General features: G+C 38.6%; 1 protein-coding gene across 4 annotated transcripts in view; it reads right to left on the reverse strand.

The window, feature by feature from the left end:
* CSTPP1 (centriolar satellite-associated tubulin polyglutamylase complex regulator 1) overlaps positions 1-24,068 on the reverse strand; it is a 197,639-nt gene that overhangs the window by 143,053 nt on the left and 30,518 nt on the right. For all 4 annotated transcript variants that reach the window (XM_040495278.1, XM_040495277.1, XM_040495280.1 and 1 more), the window contains exon 2: positions 5,550-5,652. In XM_040495278.1, coding sequence (XP_040351212.1) covers positions 5,550-5,652 — 103 coding nt within the window. The remainder of the gene's footprint in view (positions 1-5,549; positions 5,653-24,068) is intronic.

Raw genomic sequence — 24,068 nt, forward strand, 5'->3', positions numbered from 1 at the left:
TCCTCTATAGGTTTTACAAATGACATCTTAACAGAAGTGCCTGAGCCAATAACAGTGAGGACAGGATTGCTCCAGCTCAAGGCAAAATCTATTCTTGGCAATTATCTCAGTCTGTGAGAATCCAGATGCTGACAATGAGAAATGGGTCATTTTCTGTTATAGTGTGTCAACTCCAGCTAAGAACTGAACTATGGAAAAAAGATGGGGGGGGGCGGTTTGCAGGGAGAAGCAATACCCTTTTGAAGAAGCCTATAATCGGATTAGTCACCATTACTTCACCACAGCACATTTGGCTCAATTTAACAACAATAAGAAGGGAAAACATGGAGCAGAAATGGCCCAGAGAAGTCTCAAGTCCATCCCTCATTCAAAGCTATGAACCTGGAAATCCATGAAGTCCTGATTTGTTCTGATGTGTTTCTTGTTGCTCCAAAACTGCTCCTTTGTTACCATGGGCACAAGAAGAACCCAAAACATTACTTAAACCCTGGATGATGGATAATCTTAAAAAATCTGCCAACTTTAGAACTGCAAGCTTATACTCTGACTGTTCTAGATTACCTAGGAGAGAAGTGGGTCATCTTTCATAGGGCTTAGAGCACCTGTTTAAAAAAGGAAGAAACAATACATATTTTATAATCATGGGTTGTTTTCATTAGAGTTACATTTTAAGTGATTTAGGAATATGCACTCTTGGAACTTCCTTTTTGTCTCCAGGAGTGAATTAGTGTTCACATTTCATGGACTTATTCTAATCAAAACAATAAAGAAGGGAGGATTTGATGCCAGTGCTTTTTACTGCAAGAGTATATAAAAAGAGGTATGCAAATTGCCAAGTGAATTCTGATGATTAATATATATCAAGATATAATTATTAATGCTCTTTTTCTAAACACTAAGATTTCAATCTTCATATTTCTATTAGATATTAGACAACACAGGTAATTTTTATGTCTAATTATTTTATTACTTTCCCTTATGATAAATGATTGATGCATAGGGAAGCCAATTACTTGTAACGTGGCTTTTCCTGGATCACTGCCTATTACGGTTATTCCATTCTGGGTAGCAGGAAATACAATCAATCAAATGATTTTTTTGGAAAGCTTAGATAACAAAGGTAGACAAAAAAGAAGGTGAGTCACCTGAACAGACATAACTTATTGGCTCTTCAATGCGATGAGCCAATCATCCCTGGGAGAAGCCCTCAAATGCCATTTCCAAGAGGTCTTCCTGGCTATCCTGTATATCACATCACCCTAGTGACTTCCGTGTTATTTGCCTTGATATGGCCATCAGCTGTGTAACCTTGGGAACGTTACTTTTGTGCACCTGCATTGCCTGATGTGGAAAAAAATGAAGAGAATATTAAAACCCCAGCTCATAGTATTGGGAGAATTAAATGAAATAATACATTTGAAATGCTTCGAACAGCGCCTAGCACACAGCAAGTATTTATTACCTATCAGCTTTTGCTATTGTCCTCATCAGTTTACTTATTTATTGACTATCTCCCTCACTAACCCCTTAGGTCCATGACAAGAATCACCTTATTTATCTTGCTCACTACTATAGCTCCACTGCCTACTACACATAGGTGCATAGTAAGTACTCAAAAATAATTATGGAATGAATTCATGGGTGAATGCTGTCTTATATTCTCACATAGCCTTAAAATAAACCTCTATCAATGAAGGTAATCTGTGTACTTGCAACCCAAACAGTCATCATGAAAGCATCCCCAAGAAGCTAAAACCATCATTGAAAAAGAAACAAAAACAAGACACTTGATCATAAGAAAGAGCCCTCCTGGGCCCACCAACCAAGACCACAGAGCATCATTCTTTTCTATATTAGTATGTGGAGGTCAAGCTCCCTGATGCCACAGTGTTGTAACTATCAATTTAGCCTGTGAAGAATAGTTCCCAATCCTGATAGGAATTCTCAGATTTCAGCCTGGTTTTCTCTCATCATTATTTTCCAATGTCTTGAAAAACCACATTTCTCATTTTATCTTTACCACAAGAACCTGGTCACACTCTGCTGTGGTTTCTAAGTTACAGCTACTCTGGCCTCATTTTCTTGGATGTACTTCTTCAAAGGTCCTGACCCCGTGCTGACACTTGGTCTATTCTTAGAGTGGCACCTCTTGCTATTAATTCCCCTTACCTTCCACTGGTTGAAAGACAACATTCAGAGGTAGAGGTTGCATACGACATAAAAGAAAATCCTCTGGGATTTAGTATCCTTCTTTCAAGAGTGTCCAGAGGAATATGATCTAAAGAGCTCACAGTCTTACAGACATACACACACAGTACAGCTTAGCTCCTTGTGTTTTGCAGCTTACGCAGATTTGCTGAAACAATCATGGATTTGTTGGAAAACACCAACAACTGAGGAATGACAGACAGCGCAGGTGAGAAGACAAGCAGACCCACAGAAGAAAATCAACAGAAAAGCATTCCAAAAACAATTTGAAAGAGTACTTTTATCATTGTTTATAGGTAAATCATCCATCATTAAGTGCATGAAAATCCCAAGGTATGAACTTGAAACTGAGAGATGGAAGTGTACTGTTAACATATTTTCTAAAAAATCCTGCTTCCTACTGTTTAGAGCCAGTTCCAATTGTATCCCCTAAGAAGGCCAATACTAAACATTTAAATGGCAATGAGCTAAGGTCACCAGACAAGGTCATGTGATAACCTTTGTGGAGTATAGTTCATAAAGGAAATTTCAAAGAATTTAGAAACTATAGCTAGAAGAGACGTCCAAAAACGATCTGGGTAGGTCTCTAGCAATGTTAGGCAGTATAGTGACTTAGAGGCAGTAGAGAATAGTAGCCTTTGAAATACTCCAGACAAGACATGATTCCCAACGCTGTCACTTACGAGTTTGTGATCCCAACTCTGTCACTTACTAGCTTATGAATTTAAAGAAGCTATTTTAACCTTTATGAGCCTTGGTTTCCTTATCTATAAAACAGAGGTGATAATAATAGTACCTACTTCAAAGAATTATAGTGGCTGAGACACAGTACGAGTTTCATTAAAAACTGCCCATTACAGTGTATAATTGCTACATTGTTATTATTATTAGAACAACAGATTTTATTATACCTATATCATAGCTGTGGCAACTGAAGCCCAGAAAACTGCAGAAATTGCCCAAGATTATAGAGTGAGGACTGTTAAGAATAAGGAACTCTTCTTCCTAGGGCACTGCTCTTTTCCCTACATTATACTGCTACGAATTGGTACAAAACTGAGGCCTAAGGAAGAAGGATTTTCACTGGATAAATAAAATTCATAATCAAAGAAAATCAGGAGCTTTTACCACCCAGGTCTCCTTGTCTACCAAATACCGCCTTCAATTTCATCGTATGTCTGCACCTTTCAAGTTTTTTGTTTGTTTTTTGGTTTTAAGATTTTTTGGCTCATTTTTGTTTTTAGTTTATTTATTTATTTTAAGAGACAGAGCACGAGTGGCAAAAGGGCAGAGACAGTGGAGGAGAGAGAGATTCCCAAGCAGTTTCCATACTATCAGCACAGAGCCCAATGTGGGGCTTGATCCCACAAACTGTGAGATCATGACCTGAGCCGAAATCAAGAGTCAGACACTTAAGCAACTGAGCCACCCAGGTGCCCCAAGAGTTTGGAGCTTTGACGCTAGTTCATTTCTCAAAATAACTTGCCTTGGGCCAATATGATTTCTGAAAACTGTCAGGTGTGTGCCACTCACACACATCTTGTAAGTTTTAGTTTCCTGAGGGCAAGAAACAGCTTACTTAGCAACTAGATTTCTATCAGTGCTATGGAAAATCTTAATATATTTTTCAACAGTGTACTGGTGGATAAAAGCTACAGTTAATAGCATTCGATAGCATTTTGAAACAGTTAAAAGCTTTACTATTTGCTCTACAGAGTTCAGTATCAGTTATAGAGACCAGCTGGGTTCACTTTTGGAGTGCTACATGTACGGTATACAGCTTCTTATATGGCAGAATAGAGAACTTTATCAAAAAGAATCAACAAAAAAGAGAGAAAAAGCAAGAGAAAGTCCTTATTACTTATTATGATCAAGAATAAGAGTAAATAGTATGCAATAACTTAAAATATAGATACAGCTGTGTATTCAACAAATATTCACCTACCGTCTATTATGTGCCAGGCACTAGGAACACAAAGATGAGGAGGACATGATGCCTGCCCTCAGGGAACCAACGTGGCAGGAAAGACTTATACAGGAGATGGTGGGGGTGAGGAGGAAGGTAGAGTAAAATGGGCAAAACAAAACAAAACAAAACAGGAAGAAGCATTGCCCCCAGAAGAGTCATATTTCACTTGGCAAGAAGTCTCAGGAGTGCTGGTACAGATTAAATGGCCTAGAAACTTGACCCGTAGGCTTGTCAGTTCTGTAAGAGCAAGCAAAGCTATTCAATCTCAGTCTTTATTCCCTGCCCACCTCATTTGCTTCAGCCCACACCATGGGAACAAGGAAAATTCCTTTCTTGATCCTCCTTTAGAGGACTGGGAGAAGGGACCAGCTCTGTGCCTACAGAGCCTCTTTTTCCTGGGGACTTGAAATTCCAATCCATAAGACATCTAGATTTTATTTGAAAGGCCTATAGCTTGGCAAAAGAGCTAGGGAGAGTCAAGAATTCCCCTAACAGCAAACCAGGCTGTTAGGCTGTTAGAAAAGCTGTCTGATCTTCAAAGAGGCTGTGGAGCACAGAAAGGAAAAAAATCTGTTTTCAAGGAGGATGGACTTGAGCTCATGATTCCTCTGAAATAGAAGCCTGTTAGAGGCTACTCTTCCTTAGAAGATTCCCAGCAAACCATAAAAAAGGGAAGGAGATTCCAAATGATTACACAAATATGTGATGGCATTTTGGAAATAAAAATAACATTTTCTATTTCTTTAGCACATCCTTTCATGAAGACCAAGGTATTTAAAGTGGATTCTCTTTCAGCCTAAAAACAGTTCTGTGATATTAAAAAAGCAGTAATCATTTTGACTTTTACACACTCCAAGCATGCTTTACAAAGAAACACAACCTTTCAAAGACATAAACTATGAAAGCTCTTCTGCCTCTATAAATACTCTTAAATCATTAGCTGATTGACACAGCATCCTGTAGGAAGAAAACTGCAGAGGGAAACCATCCCAAGCGTTTCCATGAGAAAGGCCAGCTGCAAAAAAACACAGGCTAAAGGAACACTGACTACAGGCAATCAAGACGGAGTATTCTGAATAATGGAGAAAGTTAAAAAATTTAAGAGAGACCTAAAGAAACAGATCTAACTGATCAATTAGTTCTTGAGCTACGATAGTCATGACCACTCATGAGACTTAACCACTGGACAAAACTAGCTGCACCAAAGGCATATTCCAAAACATGTTTGGGCAGCCCTCAGCCGACCTGCCAAAACAAAGCATTCAGTGCCACTGCATAATCAACAATTTCCTGCTCTATTCTTCCTGTACCTTGCCCGCTTCCAAGGGCCTTCTCTGGGATCACCCTACTGACAAAGCACTCAGGTACTTACTATTCAGTGAAGAACCTGGCAATGCCGTACTGGCTAATATCTTCCTTGTTCTCTAGCAGTTGGCACACTGCATCTTCCATGTACGTGAGGACATGTCGCTGGGCTGAAAGAAAAATGAAGATAAAAAGAGAAAGTGAGAGACATAGAAAATGAGTCATCCTAGTCCTACTAGGAGGCCATAAAAGTCCATCAAGATGTTGGCTCTGCCCTAGAAAGTGGACTGGAATAGGCAAACCAAATTTGTTGGCCCTAACTAAGCTAAGGTCTCACAGGGTAGGATGGGAGACAATGTAGAACATGACCTATTACCATCTGATTGGCTATTAGTATTTTAAAAAAATTTTTAAGTTTATTTATCTATTTTGAGAGAGAGAGAGAGAGAGAGAGAGAGAGAGAGAGAGAGAGAGAGAGAGAGAGACGGGGAGAGGCAGAAAGAGAATCCCAAGCAGGCTTTCTTTGCACTGCCAGCACAGTCTGACGTGGGGCTCAAACCCACCAACCACGAGACCATGACCTGAGCTGAAATCAAGAGTCGGACGCCTAACTGACTGAGCCACCCAAGCACCCCTTGGCTATTAGTAGTAATATCAACCCTTCATTCTTCATTTCAGTGATGAGGGTGACATTAATGACAGTGAGGAGCTTGAGCACCATTTAACACCATTCTTTTCTTTCTGCCTCTTTCCACCCTCTTCCACTTCTGCATGTCTCAGAAACTTAACCCAGGGAGTAGTGATGCCATGCCCAAAACATGGATGATCTGCTTGCAAAGAAAACTCAATTCTTTAATAATACAAAAGTTCCCTGAAAAAGGAAACTGATTAAGGAAATTTAATGAAAACTTCAGTAATGCTTTAAAAGTTATTTTGTTGTTGTTGTTGTTGTTGTTTACTTTTATTTTTCTTTTTGAGAGAGAGAGAGCAAGCATGAGTGGGGGAGAGGGGCACATTCAATGCAGAACCTGATGAGGGCTCAATCCCACGACGCTGAGATCACAGCCTGAGCAGAAATCAAGAGTTGGATGCTCAACCAACTAAGCCACCCACGTGCCACATGGTATAAGTTATTAACCTTAGGACCATGAAATCTGTGTGGCTCAATTTATCAGAAATCACGTTTTCTGCATTTTTTGTGACTAGAAAATGTGTGAATTAATCATGGGCTTATGTATTAGAATTAGACCTGGGTTGGAATCATGGCTCTGTCTTTTATAGCCTAATTTTGGATAGTTATTTAATCTACATCTCTTTTCTTCTTGATAAAGAAGGTGTGGGAAAAAACGTAATTTAACCCTTTCTCAAAATATGGTGAATCAACTTCGTGATCTGAAATCACCTCAGATACCCTGTTAAAATGCAGATTTGTAATCTGACACCATACCAGACTAAGTGACCTTAAATTTCTACTTGGAGCCCAGTAATTTTTTTTTTAAGTTTGGTTTTTTTTAATTGCAGTATAGCAGACATACAATGTTATGTTTGTTTCAGATGTACAACATAGTGATTTGACATTTCTACATATACTCAATGCTCACCACAGTGAGGGTAGTCACCATCTGTCACCATACAACGTTACTGCGATATTACTGACTACATTCTCTATGCTGTACTTTTCAAGGAGCCCAGTAATTTTTAACAAGTACCTTGGTGTTTCTTATGTACCCTGAAGTTTAAGAATCACTAGTTAAGGGGCACCTGGGTGCCTCGGTCAGTCAAGTGTCTGATTCTTGATTTTGGCTCAGATCATGATCTCACGGTTCACAAGATTAAGCCCCACGTTGAGTTCTGCACAGACAGCATGGATACCGCTTGGGATTCTCTCCCTCTCTCTCTGCCCCTTTTCTGCTTGTGTGTGTGAAAGTGCTCTCTCTCTCTCTCTCTCTCTCTCTCTCTCAAAAAATAAATAAATAAACTCAAAAGAACAAAACAAAACAAAAAACCCACATTCCTAAAGTCCTGGCAGTCCAGTGAAACTTATAAAGGAAGTAAGTTTACCTACCCAAGCTGTATTCAGGAGAGTCTTCATTTGACCATGGTGACCTAAGGTTTCACCACGTTTGCATGGGCCTAGTGTCCAGATGAATGACAAGTTTACATTCTGTGACTTATTTTGTCAATATGAGCACTTCCCAAAGCTAACAACCATCAAGCACTGCAAACATTCCCTAGCCCCCCACCTCCAAAAAAGAAGTGAAAACAAAATCAGTGCTTAGGCAACAGGTCATCCAACCGGAAAACGATTTCTCCAAGAAATGGCCAAAACTGAGAGTGGAGAGATAATACATGCCGATATCTGGCATTGTTTTCTACCTTAATATATACATTAAATTGGGAAGAAAAAGGCCAAACTCACATTAAAATCAGTGACACTGTCACCTTTGTATTCTCCTTCCCTTTTTCCACCCACTTACCGTAGTCTTACAAAAAGATCCCTTCCTTGGACTAGATAGGTTTGTTTGTTTGTTTGTTTGTTTGTTTGTTTGTTTTTACTTAGATCTACCTAAGGCTAATCAGGATTGGGGTATTTTGGTTTTGGTTTTGATATGATGGTAAAAATGAAAGAGCTCTTACTTAGTTGAAAATCTTGCTGCTTCCCCTCCTTAGCTTCAGGGACTAAATGTCAATATGAAAGCCTTTTGAGTGAGAAATATTTTCAGAGCAGTTAGAATCAAAGTACTTTTGTCCTGTTTGGGGCGGGGGATTTTCTGGAAAACTACTTTGCACCAAAAAAAGGTGGGGGGGGGGGGAGGAAGAAAGGAGGGAAGGGAAGAAGGAAGGAAGAATGAAAGAAGAATGAAGAAAAAGGCCTATATCTGTTTAACATTCATCTACAAATCTGATGTTTACAGATTTTAATAATAGTACATATAATAACAATAACAATACGCCACACTGCCTCATCATTAACATTTTGTGTAATCCGTTTTCGAGTAAATACGATCTTTATTTTACATACAGCACAAAGGCAGGTGCATTGGTTGATAGCAAAATCATCTGAAAAATGTGGTTTACATGTGTGTGTGTCTGTGTGTGCGTGTGTGTGCATGCCAATCAGCATTTGTGTGAAGTCAGAATTTGTCATCGAATTTCAAAATTTCTTATAAAGAACTGCAAAATATTCACCCCACCTATTCCTAGTTTACAATGTGGAAACAGAAAGCCCTGGTGCTCTTTTTATTTGTGGGTGAAGGGAAGCAGCTTAAGAAGAGCCAGGAAAGGCAGGGAAAAGTTCCTCCGTGCAGAGAATTTCTCACAAGCCAAGAGCGAAGAGCTCTCTCTAACCGCTACTCCCCGGTGGTTTCCTTCACCTGCAGCTCTTATCAGTCCAAAGTTCCCTCTGTGGTTAAGTGCACCACCCAACCCTGGAAGATCCTTGCAGTTTATCAAACTTCAATGAGACAGAAGTTCAAAGCTCTTGCCTGGCAATAAAACATGCAGGGTGTCGTTTTATATTATTTTTTAAATGCAAAGGAATAGGCTTTAATTTATGTGATGATTAAAGAATAAAAACTGCACACCTGCATCCCCAGAGGGCAAAGATATCTGGGCACCTTAGCTGCCCTCCTTGGAAAAAGAAAAACATTTCAGATTGGCTTTTCCTCTTCTGCTTTGCCGTGATTCCTACAACACGCCCTGGATTAAGTTTTCCAGCATGTACCAATGAGGCTCTATTGTTCTGAAATCCACACAAAGGCCAAGGTCCTGTCTTGCTCAGATACCATCACTCTCTGAGATAAGCACTTATAACTTCAACGTGCTGCACTGAAAAATCAAAGTGAAATATATGTAACACTGTATGATTGTTATATGAACCTTGCAAAGGAAGGCAATTGTGGATCAGAAACTTCTTGGTTCTGTTGCCTCCTGCTGATGGCTTAATCTCTTTATACCACAGTCATTCCTGCTATAAAATGTGTATGATTCTAAGAATGATATATCTAGGGCTGTCTGGGTGGCTCAGTCGGTTAAGCATCTGACTTCAGCTCAGGTCATGATCTCACAGTTCATGTGTTCGAGCCCCACATTGGGCTCTGTGCTGACAGCTCAGAGGCTGGAGCCTGCTTTGGATTCTGTGTCTCCCTCTCTCTCTCTGCCCCTCCCCTGCTCATGCTCTGTCTGTCTCTCTCTCAAATAAATAAACGTTAAAAAATAAAAGAAAAAAACAGAATGGTATATCTAATAATGAACTACTTCTTTAGAAAATATTTGGTATATACAAAAAGTAACACATTAATGATTATGTCAATACTGCTACATACTGATTCTACAGATTAAAATGACACAGTAATGTTTTGCAATGGTTAAGAACATGGACTCTGAAGTCAGGCTGACTGGGATTTGATTTTTAGCGCTGGCACTTATTAATTCTGATTTTAAGTAAGTTACCTAATCTCTCTGCCCTTTTCTATAAAATTGGGGAATAGTACCTCACCTAAGCTTAAAGTGAGAATTAAATGAAATATGTAATAATATTGGCATAGTGCTTGGCACATAGTAAGTACACAATAAATATTAGCGATTATTTTTATTATTGTTGTTATCACTATAGTTGTTACTATGTACCACTCCCAGCCATCGCAAAATTCACAAGACAGTAGGTTTTCAACACTAATAAACCACCAAGCGGCCAACTTACAAAAGCCACCCCCACTCACTTAAAGTTCTGTTCGCCCAACCAAGGATGCTCACAGATTATCTTCAAGGATTCCTGGGTTACATAAACCCTACACATATAATAATATACATAATCATATGCCCATTTCAGCTATAACCTTTAAACTTGTAGGAAGCATTCACTTATTAACTGCTAATTACTCAAGAGGCTCTAATTTACATGGGGAAAGTCCAGAACTATTTCTTTTCAACTCTCTTCCCAAGCATAAATACCATGAAAGTATTAGCTTGTTTGTTTTGCAATCAAATAAAGGGTCTCATTTAGAAATTATTGCTTGAGGGGCCTAGAATTTCCACCTACATTAATTAGACCACTCATTTTATTATTGTTTAATACAGAATCCCTATACTAGAATAAACAAGTCTCACTGGGAAAATATTCACATGAACTACTACATATGATATTAATAGATACACATAAAAGCAACAGCAGTATATGTGAAAAGCACAGAATATACATATATTCAACTTTAAATCTGGCTTTTTCCTCCCTTGCCAGAGTCCTCCTGAGAAACATTTTAGTTTTTGAAGCCTCTTGAGACTCAGATGCTGGCTGGCACACATGTTGAATTAAATTAAGACTGTTTGTTCTCTGAGATAAGAAAAGTAACCCTGTTAACCACACAACTTGTCATGTAAACTGTTTAGAAGCTTCAAGTTCAAGATCATTTATAAATCACTAGCATGATTTGATTTGATCTTGTGAAGTGCAAATAGATGGCTTACTCGTTTAAAATGTTAATAGGCCTCTAAAATTAATTATTTACCATCCTCCGTCTTTACTCAGATGTCCTGATGCAGGGATACAGTAAGTTCTGGTGACATATTTTATCACCCATACAAGACCATCTTTGATCTTAGACCACACTAGACCAATTTCCTCTGACCAAAGGAGGTGGGAAATGAGGAAAGCCAGTACATGTAATCCTTATACAACTCAATGAGGTAAGTAATAGACTTTTTTGAAGCTCAGAGAGATTAAGGAACCTGCTAAAGTCTTAACTAATGGCTGATCTAGGTGTGCATGCCAAAGCCTATACTCTTCCACTATAACCCACAACCTCTCAAAAACAAAAAGCAAAACAAAATAAGAAAAATCCAAAACCCTACAAAGTGTCCCATTTTATACTGTATTATCGAGAAATTCTGGCTATCCATTATAAATACTAGAAAAGAAGCTTAAATTGGTAAACCAGAGACTTAAAAGCATTTGTATGGTCTTTAAATTATTTTTTTAATGTTTATTTCTAATTACACATGTAATTATTTTTAAAGATTCCAACAGTACAGAAAAAGCTAAAAACCAATCCCTGTTCCCATTGACAACAGTTGTTATCAGGTTGGTATGCACACTTTAAAAAATACATAATTTGTGAGCTTGGTTTAGTTTTGTTTTTAAATAAATGACACCTATTTTTCTGAACCTTGCTTTTTTTTCACTCAACAATGTCTGGAGATCATTTATAAAATAATACGGAACCAACTTACCCTTGCAGTATTTCTCAATGGCAAATATTTCTCTATTAATGAATATTTGTTTTCATATTTTCACTATAGCAAATCTTGCTGTGTTGAACATTCTTGTACAAGAATGGTTCCCTGTGCATATGTGGAAGTTTTTCTATGAAATTGGCATGTGACAGAATGCACATATCTTTGTGGGTTTTTTTCCAGTTTTATTAAGAAATAATTGACAAACATCATCCTATAAGTTTAAAGCATAGAGAGCAACAGTTTGATTTACATATATTATGAAATGATTATCACAATAGGTTTTGCTAGCAGTCATGATATAGGTACAATAAAAAGAAAAGAAAAAACATTTTTCTCCTTGTGATGAGAACTCTTAGCATTCACTCTCTTAACTACTTTCCCATGTATCATACAGCAGTGGTAACCATAGTCATTATGCTATACATTACATCCCCAGTCCTCATTTATCTTATAACTAGAAATCTGCACCCTGCCTCTCCTCCACCTCCCTCTGATTCCCTCTCCCACACTGCTTCTGGCAACCACATGTCTGATCTCTTCTTCAATGAGTTTGAGTTTTCGTTTGTTGTTTTCTTTAGAGTCCATATATAAGTGAAATCATACGGTATCTGTCTTTCTCTGACTTATTTCACTTAACATAACACCTTCAAGATCTGCCCATGTTGTTACAAATGGTTGGATTTCCTCATTTTTTTGTAGCTGGATAATATTCCACTGTATGCATACACCACAACTTCTTTATCCACTCATCCACTGATGGACATTTAGGCTGTTTCCATTGTCTTAACTGGTGTAAATAATGTTGCAATGAACATTGGGGTGCAGTTATCTTTTTGACTTAGTGTTTTCATTTCCTTTGGATATATTCCCAGAAATGGAATTGCTGGATCATAGGCTAGTTCTATTTTAATTTTTTGAGGATCCTCTATACTGTTTTCTATAGTGGCTGCACCAGTTTATCATCCCACCAGCATTGCACAAGGGTTCCCCTTACTCCTCATCTTCATGTTTACTTACATATATACAACTGCTTTACAAAGAGTTATTCCAATTTATATTCTTCCCAGCCATGAGAATATCTGTTTTCACTATCCTTGGTCCAAGACTTTGTAATTTTGCCAATTTAACAGTTATAAAATAGCTTTTCACTCTTGTTTTTACTTTAGTCTTCTTAAGTACAAATTAAGTTAAGCATATTTACATGTTTATTTGTATTTCTTCTTCTGTGAATAATCTGCCAGTATCCTTTGCCCATTTTCCTCTCTGGTTCTTCTTTCTTCTCCTTTATTTGTAGTTTTTTTTTTTCTAATTCTATATATGTTGGAAATATATATCTATCTATCTTATGGCTTTTCTTTCAATTTGTTTGTGGTATCTTGCATTGTACAGACATTTTAAATGTTGATATAGTCAAAAGTATTTTACTGTGCTTTTTGTGCTTTGTGTATTGTTCAGATAGACCCTCTCTACTCCAACTATTTTTTTTCTAGTATGATCTTTAGTTTAAGTAACTGTGTCCCTTACCAAATCATGAATTCACAATTAACATAGTGAGCATAATATAAAAAGAAATTTAAAATTTACCATAGACAAAAATAAAGTAAAAGTGTTAACCCCAAATCAGGCCTCTTCAAACATTAACTAGCTCCAAATATAAAACAGCTGTGTGTCAAGTTTAACTTTGGGAGCCCAGAAAAAATTGTAAGTGAATCACACACTGCATACAAATATTCTGATAAACATCCTTGATATAAATGCAGGAGGCTTCCCTTCTCTAATAGCTCTTAATCATTATAGGGTTTGCTTACTGGTAGTTAAACCTATAAATATAATAATAACAACAGCTAACATTTATTAAACTCTGTGCAAGACAGTCTTCTAAGGCTGTCTTTTATGGCTCTTAATTCATTTAATTCTCACAACAACCCTATGAGATGGGTACTTTTCTTTTATCTCCATCTTATAGATGAAAAACAGAAGACTCAGATATGTAACTTACCCAAAGGTTAACGGTCTAGTGAGTAGCAGAGACAGGTTTGAATCCAGGCCTGTGGTCAAGACTGCACTATACCACAGCCCTTAAAAAGCTATCTATCTGTGCAGCATGACATGTGTCAAATGGAATTTTCTAAGGACAGAGCTACAAATTAAGAAAAGATCTTTCACATTAAAAGTTCATTATAAAACACACAAAACTAATAAAATGCATTTGGGAATCCAAACCACCACAGTGCTGCTATACAGCTGGTCAAACTCAAATACTAAAAGACATGCTGGGGACAAACAAAACATCACACATATGTTAACATCACCTGTGACAACCAGAAAACAAGAGGTCACTAAAGATCTTTATGTAAAATGGAGGACGGAAAACTGAGGTCTATTTCCCTCAACCAATAGAGGTATTGTACAAGTTAACAGCTGTGCAAAGCTGAGTGCTTTGACATTCAAAGAGTCTCTAGTCAGCCATTAATCCTTCCTTCTTCCCTTCTTCCTAAAACTGGTGATTTTTGATATTTGAGGGATGTCAATGAAGGCTAAGTACCTACATCCTATTGCTTCAGTATTTCTAGCCTAAATCTCATAATACAGAATTAGTAGTTTGGAGTCTTGTAATTTCATGTGCCAGAAGCTACAGAAAAAAAAAAAAAATTTAAGGAGGCATTTACAGAGATCCAAACTTAAAGTACTCAGCTGACCATAACAAAGTGTACTGAGAACATCAGAGAAATCTGAAGTGGCACTTAAGTTTCCCACAGTTACAATCTATGGGACACATGAAGAACCCACGTAATAATTGTCATGACAACAGCTTTGCAAAAACAGTTACTTGTAGAGCAGTATCGTTACCAAATCAACTCCATAAACATTCATAAAACCACAAGTTAAATAAAACCCTATAAACTGACAAACACGGAGTAAATCAAGTGCCACTCATAATGAATGTCATGTCAGGCAGGGAAGCATTAAAGTTACAAGGTGAGGGGCACCTGGGTAGCTTAGTCAGTTAAGCGTCCAACTTCGGCTCAGGTCATGATCTCACGGTTCATGGATTTGAGCCCCGCATCGGGCTCTGTGCACTCGGTCCAGGGCCTGGAGCCTGCTTCCGGTTCTGTGTCTCCCTCTCTCTCAGCCCCTCCCCCCCTCATGCTCTGTCTCTGTCTCTCAAAAAATGAATACACGTTAAAAAAATTTTAAGTTACAAGGTAAAAATTAATTGTGCTGTATAGTCATCAAAGGTTGTAGCCTTTGGGGAAACCCATGCATTTACAGATTATTAGCAATTTTATTTGGGATGCAATTAACTATGAGTATACAGATTAGTGGTTTTGATGCAACAAGGTACTAATGCAATAACTTATCAATTTCTTGGCATTTTGCATTCAAACTATTTCACAGGAACTAGCTGGCACTCACAACAGCTCATATAACAATAAAAGGACCTCATTTAGTCTAATGGCAGAAAGGTACAGAAATAAGTTCTAATTTAAGGCAGCTGAAAACTCAAGGGCTTAGAATTCCTGATCCTCTCTCTTCTGCTTGATACTGCCTCCCTATGGAGGTAGGGATTCTCTTTCAAATGAGAGTCTCAAGTGTCAAATCCCCACTCAGAACTCTGTCTACACCCTGCTTATGAGATATGGCTGTAATAATGCCCAATAATCCCTTTGAGTTACTATTTTTGTGATGAAAGTAAAGATACTATTGTAGATATTTATAGAGACTCTAGAGGCTGAGGCCAAAGTGTACAAAAGTCATAGGGTGAATGGAACAGCATAGGCTAGGCCAGCCCTAATTCAGTTTACACAGAAAACTCATGCCAATGCTTACCATATCATCTAAATTAATAGCCTAAACACCAAAGTACCCTATGGAAATATACTTAGGGACCAATTTTTACCAGACCAACATAATTTTTGACTCATCATCACTCTCAGCTACATTGCCATGTCCAAGCCTCCCTTTCCTGCCAAGCTCAAGTCAACTGCCACCTTTTTCGTGAAGCTTTCCCTGATTCTCCCCGATCCAGAAGTAATCTTTCTTTTCCTGATCTCCCTAAACACCTATTTTAAATATTTCCAATGGCACTTTCTACCTTGATACAGAGTTATTTGTGTTCTACATGTGTTACCTTCTTTGTTAGACTCCCTACTCCTTAAAGACTGATAGTTACCATGACTCATTTATCTTTTATCCCCTTTAACACCCAGGACCATTCAGTGTCTTCCACATACCAGTCATTCAAATATTTACTGAATGAATACATAAACTGTATCACTATTTATACACTGTGGTGTTATTCTTTATTCAACTCAACCACTTCAGGATTGTGCCTCCCAGGTGGGAAACACTAAGTACCAAAACACATTCTGTTACAATATTAGGGTTCTTACAGGAAGCCACTTTTGTCCAGTTCTCAACCCCTCCTTCTGTTGCCTTTTTACTGTTCCTTCCCTCTATTCCAATGAGAAAGCACTTGTTCCTTCCATTGTTACTAAGAGCCTCATTATGTTCAAGGTAAAGTGAAAAAATGCATTCGATGCAATTACCAGTTCCTCACAAATTTGGGGGCTGCTTGTCATTTCAACATCCAAGACTTGAATAAAAGCAAGTCCAAATTCTTTTCACTCCTAAGAACGATTTTCTTTTTTTCTTTTTAGACAAAATGGAAGCACCCAGCACAGGAAGCAGTCCTCAGTAAGCCACCGTTCATAAACAGCTTTGCGGCAAGCATAACAAAGGTTCTGTTGTGCTCTTGCGTGGCAGGGCCAGTGAGCAGCAGGGGCAGATGAACTCTTTAAGAAACAAAGGTTCTGTCTTCATGCAAATGTTTGCATTAATAAAAAATGAAGAAAAAGATATAGAAAAGGCAGGCTAGCTGGACATAATAGGTCTCTAAACGGGAGGTTTTTCACATTTTTCAGGCGGAGTCAGCAGGTCTTTTAAAAACTTTGTCATTCTGAACATTTCACAGACATCACAAGAAAGACATGCAAATAACAGAAGCAAATCAAAGGACATCCCGCTGCTCTGCTGGCGCCTCCCTCATCCATGCCTGGTTTGTCATTTTCTGTTAACCCTAGTGCTGGCTGCTGTTTTGTTGAGGAATGGAGTCCCTAGCCCATGTGGCAGTACATGTTCAGCCAGCTGGCCCCTGCACTGATGACATTACAATGCAAGCCATGTACTACCACTCAGGGACACGTGCTGCCAGGCAACAAGTTCCAATGTGGGTTTTTTTTACACAGCCGGCTTGCAAATCTGCATGGGAAAGAACCTCTAAACTAACCACTTAATAAGACATGATCTTCTTGAGTGTGAGGATCACTGAGTGGTTCTCTGAAGATGGACCAGTCTTTCAGAATAAAATGTACAATAAGGGCCTTAAAATAAATATACAAAATCTAAAACCTGTGAGGGGAGAGGTACTGTACTATGTGCTCCAGCTGTGTTATCTCATTTTACCTTCACAACCACCACTTCAGGTAGATATTTACTATCCCCATTTTACAGCTAAGGAAATCAAGGTTTACAGAGGTTATGAACTTGCCCGAGGTCACCCAGCTAATAATGGCAAGCCAAGACTCAAAACTGCCTGATGGCAAATTCTGCTCTACTCTATTCATTTTCCTCACCCCTTACTTCTATGTCTTGTGATTGAAACCCAGCTGACCATATCACAATGACCATATTTACCCACTGCAGGGTCACTGAAGTGTCCCTCTTTCTCCGTCTTAATCATTAGGAGTCTTTATCATTCATTTCTAGATTTTCTTCTTCTTTTTTTTAATGTTTACTTTTTGAGAGACAGAGAGAGAGAGAGAGAGAGAAAGCAGGGGAGGGGCAGAGAGATAGGGAAACAAAATCTGAAGCAGACTCCAGGCTCTGATCTGTCAGCACAGAGCCCGACATGGGACTTGAACCCATAACCCATGAGATCATGACCTGAGCCTAAGTTGGAAGCTTAACCAACTGAGCCACAGGCACCCCATTATTTTAAGAGTGAGTGGCTTTTTTTTGGGGGGGGGGGTTAGGTCATGATAAGAATCTACTTAAAGCTGCAAATACTTTCTCACAGAAAAAAATGCATATAATTTAATATGTTCTACATAATTTAGAGCATTTGAGAACCTCCTAAGGCTCACCTATAGCTCCCCTGAGAGTTCGTGACCTACATGTTAAAAAAAAAAAAGAAGAACCCAGAACCCACATCTCTCTTCCCAGGAGAACATGGTGGGGTTTCTTTCACAATGATGGCCTATCAAATCCCCTGACCTGAAAACTCCTTGTCCTCCTCCATGTCCATTGAACACACTATTCCTCTTCACTAGGACTTGAAATCACTTACGTCCTCCCACAGATTGTCCCACTGGCCTCTCTTGGTTGTACTAAACTTGGAACCAGTAGCCAATCACTTCATTACTATTCTCACCACTGCTCCTGAATGGCACAAGCTTAAGGAGTGGAAGGATTTTAAGATCATATCGTTCAACTCCCATTATTTTATAGATAAAGAAATTGAAGGGACGCCTGGCTGGCTCAGTTGGAGGCGCCTGTGACTCTTGATCTCAAGGTCATGAATTTGAGCCCCACATGAGGTAGAGACATTACTTAAATGGAACTTAAAAAAAAAAAAAGGAAACTGAAATCCTTCCTCATTCTTTTCACTCTTGATTCAGCAATGGTAAGTACTTGGGCTTGCTCAAATGCAGTTCTGAAGTTCTTCATATTTCTATCTATAACCACATTGCCAAAGTTTTTGTTTATACAAAGCAAGCAAATAAGTCATGGCAAAACTAAATTATTTTCAAATACTTTTTTTCATACTATGGACCCAACCTTCTAACAATTTAAGTGTTTATTTATTTTGAGAGAGAGAGAGAGAGAGTGAGTGTGGGACAGAGGCAGAGAGAGGGAAAGAGAGACCAAGAGCATGAGCAAGCAAGGAGAGGGGAAGAGGAAGAAAGAGAATCCCAAGTAGGCTCCGTGCTGTCAGCACAGAGTCTGACATGTGGCTCGATCCCATGAACCTTGAGATCATGACATGAGCCGAAACCAAGAGCCAGACGCTCAACCTACAGAGTCACCCAGGTGTCCCTGAACCCAACCTTCCAAATTGAATAGTCAAATTATATTATCCTGGCTTCTTTTATCCTACTGATAGTCTGTTGAGATCTCTTGTACCAATTATAATCCAGGAAAAATTATAAATAAATTTTGTCTTGTTCTGTAAGTGACAAATGATAATAAGTATTACAAAGAAAGTGTTACCTTTATTTAATATGATGGTTGGCTAGAAGATAATCTAAGTACTGATAATCAGACCACTGGATTATACTAAGACCTTAGTTTGGAGACAGCCAAAGGAGGCAAATTATTACATGCCTTTCTGATAAAGGCAGAAAAAGAGTGCATTTTAGAAAAAGTAAAGAAAGAGATCATATCAGAGAAAAAAAATGGCTTAGCAGTACTGGAAACTTAGGAGAAACAAAACATAATCCTATCATATAGATTTAAAAGAGCTAGTTGAGGGGTGCCTGGGTGGCTCAGTCAGTTAAGTGTCCAACTTCAGCTCAGTTCATGATCTCACAGTTCACGGGTTCGAACACTGCGCTGGGCTCTGTGCTGACAGCTCAGAGCCTGGAGCCTGTTTCGGATTCGGTGTCTCCCTCTCTCCCTGTCCCTCCTCTGCTTGTGCTCTATCTCTCTCTCAAAAATAAGTAAACATTAGGGGCACCTGGGTGGCTCAGTCGGTTGGAAGTCCAACTTCAGCTCAGGTTATGAACTTGCTTTCGTGGGTTTAAGCCCCGCGTTGGGCTCTGTGCTGACAGCTCAGAGCCTGGGGCCTGCTTCGGAGTCTGTGTCTCCCTCTCTCTCTGCCCCTCCCCCATTCACACTCTGTCTCTTTCTTTCAAAAATAAATACAGTATGTGTGTTTTTTTTTTTTTAAATAAAAGAGCTAGTTGAATAAAAGCAGTTGTCTACAGAGCATAAGAGAGGAAGAAAGGGGTAAATTGGGACAGAGTGGGAAGAATTCCTCTCAATGCATGTCTCATTATATATTTTTTGAACCTCTGAATGTATGACCTAGTTAAAGCATATGTATACATGTACAATATATATAGTGTATATTAAGTATGTATATATAAGCATATATTAATACTGTAAATGTGCACAGTTAAAAAGATTGCAGGTTGAGACAATGTGGATTCTTTTCTTTTTTCTTTCTTTTTATTTTATTATTATTAAGTGAACTCTTACCCCCAATGTGGGGCTTGAACTCACAACCCCAAGGTCAAGAGTCTCACGCTCCACTGACTGAGCAGCCAGGCATGCCAGTGGATTCTTCTAGTAACAGCTTTATTGAGATATAATTCTCTCACCATAAGATCCACCCTTTTTAACATGTACAATTCAACAGTTTTTAGTTGTGCAGCCATCCCCACTACCTAATTTCTTCATTTCTTCAACCCTCCAAAATAAGTACCCATTTGCAGTCAGTTCCTATGCCCTCTTCTCCTAGACCCTGGAAACTATTCATCTATTTTTTTGTCTCTACTGATTTGCCTACTTTGGTCATTTCCTATAAATGGAATCATACAATACGTGGCCTTTTGTGACCGCCTTCTTTCACTTAGCATCTCATTTTTGAGGTTCATCTATATCGTAGCTTGTGTCAATACTTCATTCTTTTTCTTGCTGAACACATTTCATTCTGAGTTTACCACCTTTTGTTTATCCATCCATCAATTGTATTCACCTTCTGGCTATTATGAACAATGCTGCTATGAATATTTGTGTACAGATTTTTGCACAGACCCTTTTAATTCTCATGGGGATACACCTAGGAGTAGAAGTGCTGATCATATGGTAACTGTATGTTTTATCGCCAAACTGTGTTCAAAAGTGGCTATGTCATTCTATAATCCTACCAGATATGAATGAGCGTGTAATTTCTCCACATTCTTGCCAATACTTGTCATTGCCCAACTTTGTATTTTACCCATCTTAGTTTGAAGTAGTACCTCATGGCTTTGATTTGCATTTCTTTGGTGAATAATAATATTGAGCACTTTTTCATGTGTTTATTAGCCATATGTATGTCTTCTCCTGAGAAAGGCTTATTCAAAGTCTTTCCTTTTGTTAAATTTTATTTATGGTTTTATTTTAATTTCAGTATAGTTAACCCACAGTGTTACATTAGTTTCAGGTGTACAATATAGTGATTGTATGTAATTCTATATATTGCTCAGTGCTCAGTATGATAAGGGTGCTCTTTAGTCCCCATCACCTCTCATCCATTCCCCACCCCCCTCTCCTCTGGTAAGCATCAGTTTGTTGTCTGTTTCTTGGTCTGACTGTCTTTCTTTTTTACCTTTGCTTGTTTGTTTTGTGTCCTAAACTCCACATATGCATGAGATCATATGGTATTTGTTTTTCTCTGGTTTCACTTAGTATTATACTCTCTAGCTCCATCCATGTTGTTGCATATGGCAAGATTTCATTCTTTTTTATGGCTGAATAATATTCCAGAGACCATGCAGATTCTTATAGGCAATATAGTAGTATTTTTTTAAGCTTATTTATTTATTTTAAGAGAGTGTGTGTGTGATGGGGGAACAGGGGTGGGGGAGGAAGAGGAGGAGGAGGAGGAGGAGGAAGAGAGAGAGAGAGAGAGAGAGAGAGAGAGAGAGAGAATCCCAAGGGGGCTCCATGCTCAGCACAGAGCCTGACATGGGGCTTGATCTCACAACCATGAGATCATGACCTAAGCCGAAATCAAGAGTCGGGCACTCAACTGACTGAGCTACCCAGGTGCCCCTACAGTAGTATTAACAAAGCATTTATACAGTGGGACTTTGATTTCCTCAGAGAGGAGAAAAAAACTAAAGTAAAAGGAACTAAAGACATGTATAGATAAAAAGGTTCAAAATTAAACCAATATACCCCTTGTATTTTCTTGGGTTTTTTTCCTTTCTCATTTTTCTTTCCTTTTTTGTTTACTTAATATTATATTTTTCAAAATTTAATGTAGTACTTTGTTTTGACATTATAAATATTCCCTTATACAGACATTACTGAACATAAAAATATGTCCCTAGAATTTTTAGTTTTTCCTGCGCAAATCACTTTGCTATTTTCCCTATTGGAGATATATTCTCTTTGATTCCTTCCCTAGTTCCTCCAATTTCCAGTGATCTCTTTTTTTTCTGAATTCCTATTACTTATTACATAGCACTTGATAGCATACTGACTGTGTTACACTTATTTCATCTGTAAATGTCTTCAACTATATTGCAATGCAATTGAAAACATTGCTTTATTTGTTTAATAATTATTTATTTAATATCTAAGTGTTGTCTTTGTCCTTGAGGAGCTTACCATCCGTTGAGCAACAGACACACAAGTTAATGATTATAATATAGTATGATAATTGTTATAAAGGAGGTATATATAAAAAGTGTAAAGAGAAAGAGTTGCTTTGTTGCCTTAGATAAAGAGTTTCAGAGGAGGACTATTTAAGCTGAGAAAGAAGATGAAAGAATTTGCCACGTGAAAAAGTGGAGGGAGGATATTCAATACAGACATATCAGCACATGCAGAAAGATGAAGATATTTTTTAAAAATTTTAAGTTAATTTATTTTGAGAGAGACAGAGACAGCACAGGTGGGGGAGGGACAAAGAGAGAGGCAGAGAGAGAGAATCCCAAGCAGGCTCAGTATTGCCAGTGCAGAGCCTTATGTGGCGCTCGAACGCATGAAGCGTGAGATCGTGACCTGAGCTTGAAACCAAGAGATGCTCAACCAACTGAGCCACCCAGGTGCCCCTTAATTTTTTTTAATGTTTGTTTATTTTTGAGAGAGACAGAGCATGAGCGGGGGAGGGGCAGAGAGAGAGGGAGACAGAATCCGGAGCAGGGTCCAGGCTCCAAGCTGTCAGCACAGAGCCTGACGCAGGGCTCGAACTCACGAACTGTGAGATCATGACCTGAGCTGAAGTCAGACACAACCGACTGAGCCATCCAGGAGCCCCAAGATATTTTTCATATTTGCATGGCAGATCTGAAAAACTAAACACAGTTCAGTACTGCTAAGATATAAGCCTAGACACCATCATCATTACAAAAGGCCTTATAAAGAGCACAGATTTGGGGAAACCACTGAAGGATTTTGAGCAAGAAAGTGACAATCAGAATTCTATTTCTGAAAGATTACTCTGGCAGCACTGTGGAAGAACTGGAGGGAGAAAGGTACAGATACAAGTACAGAGGCACAGATATAACTCAAGCAGTTGTTGAAATGGTCCAGGCCAGAAATAACAAAGACCTGACTTAGGGAAGTTGCAGTAAGAATGACAGATCCAAACAAAAGAGGGATAACCAACAGAAGTTGGTAATTGATTGACTATGAGAAGTAAAAGATGAGAGGGAATTTAGGATGATTTCTGGGCTCCCTTCTGGGGCATTTGGGAATACGATGGCTCCATTTACTAAGATCAAACACAGGAGGAAGAGTCTATATTATATCCCGTATAGATCTTTTGCAGTATCAAGCATAGTGCTGAGTACACATATAGTCACTTTATTCTGTTGACCAACTGGCTATACTGAAAAAAAACCAGAGAGCTTTCTGCTTACTGATCTCAACTGACCACTCTCCTGAAGTTGGTATTAATCACCAAGCATCAGCATCAGAAAAGAACTTCTGGGCAGAGGATCACTGGAGTGGACTAATTTATCCAGGAAATAAAATAGGCAGTGTATATGTGAATGTGAGAGGGGTGTGTGTGTGTGTGTGTGTGTGTGTGTGCGTGTGTACACACATGTGCACGTGCATGCACGTGTGTGTGTGCATGCCTGTGCTGGGGAGGAAAGGGGAGGACAATTTATAACAGAAGACATCCACATATTTATATAAGGCTGTGACAAAGACTGCTAGTTGCCTACCTCTTCCTCTTTAGAAACATACTCCAATTTTTACCTGGGCTCATGGCCACTGGTATAAAAATCATAGTTTCTCAGCTTCTTTTGTAGCCAGACTTTAGTCATGTGATTAAGCTATAAAATAAAAGCACAATATTGTGTGGGTCTTCTAGATAATACTTAAATGGAACTGATTCAGCTGAAAGATGTCCCTTATTTACTACTCCTGGATCGTGAGGTAAAAGATGGAATCTCTGGTTAAGATGTTGGAGCAAAAAGATGGGAACCTGAGTCCCTGATTATACCTTGGAGCATATCATACCAGTCATGGACTCTTTTCCACAAAAGAGAAATAATATAACTTGTTCAAACCATATTATTTTAGGTTTTTCTGCTGTATCCAGACAAACCTGCTGTTAACATAAAGC

This window comes from Herpailurus yagouaroundi, unplaced genomic scaffold, assembly GCF_014898765.1.
Source record: "Herpailurus yagouaroundi ecotype Mexico unplaced genomic scaffold, PumYag 187, whole genome shotgun sequence".
In the NCBI taxonomy this organism is placed as follows: Eukaryota; Metazoa; Chordata; class Mammalia; order Carnivora; family Felidae; genus Herpailurus; species Herpailurus yagouaroundi.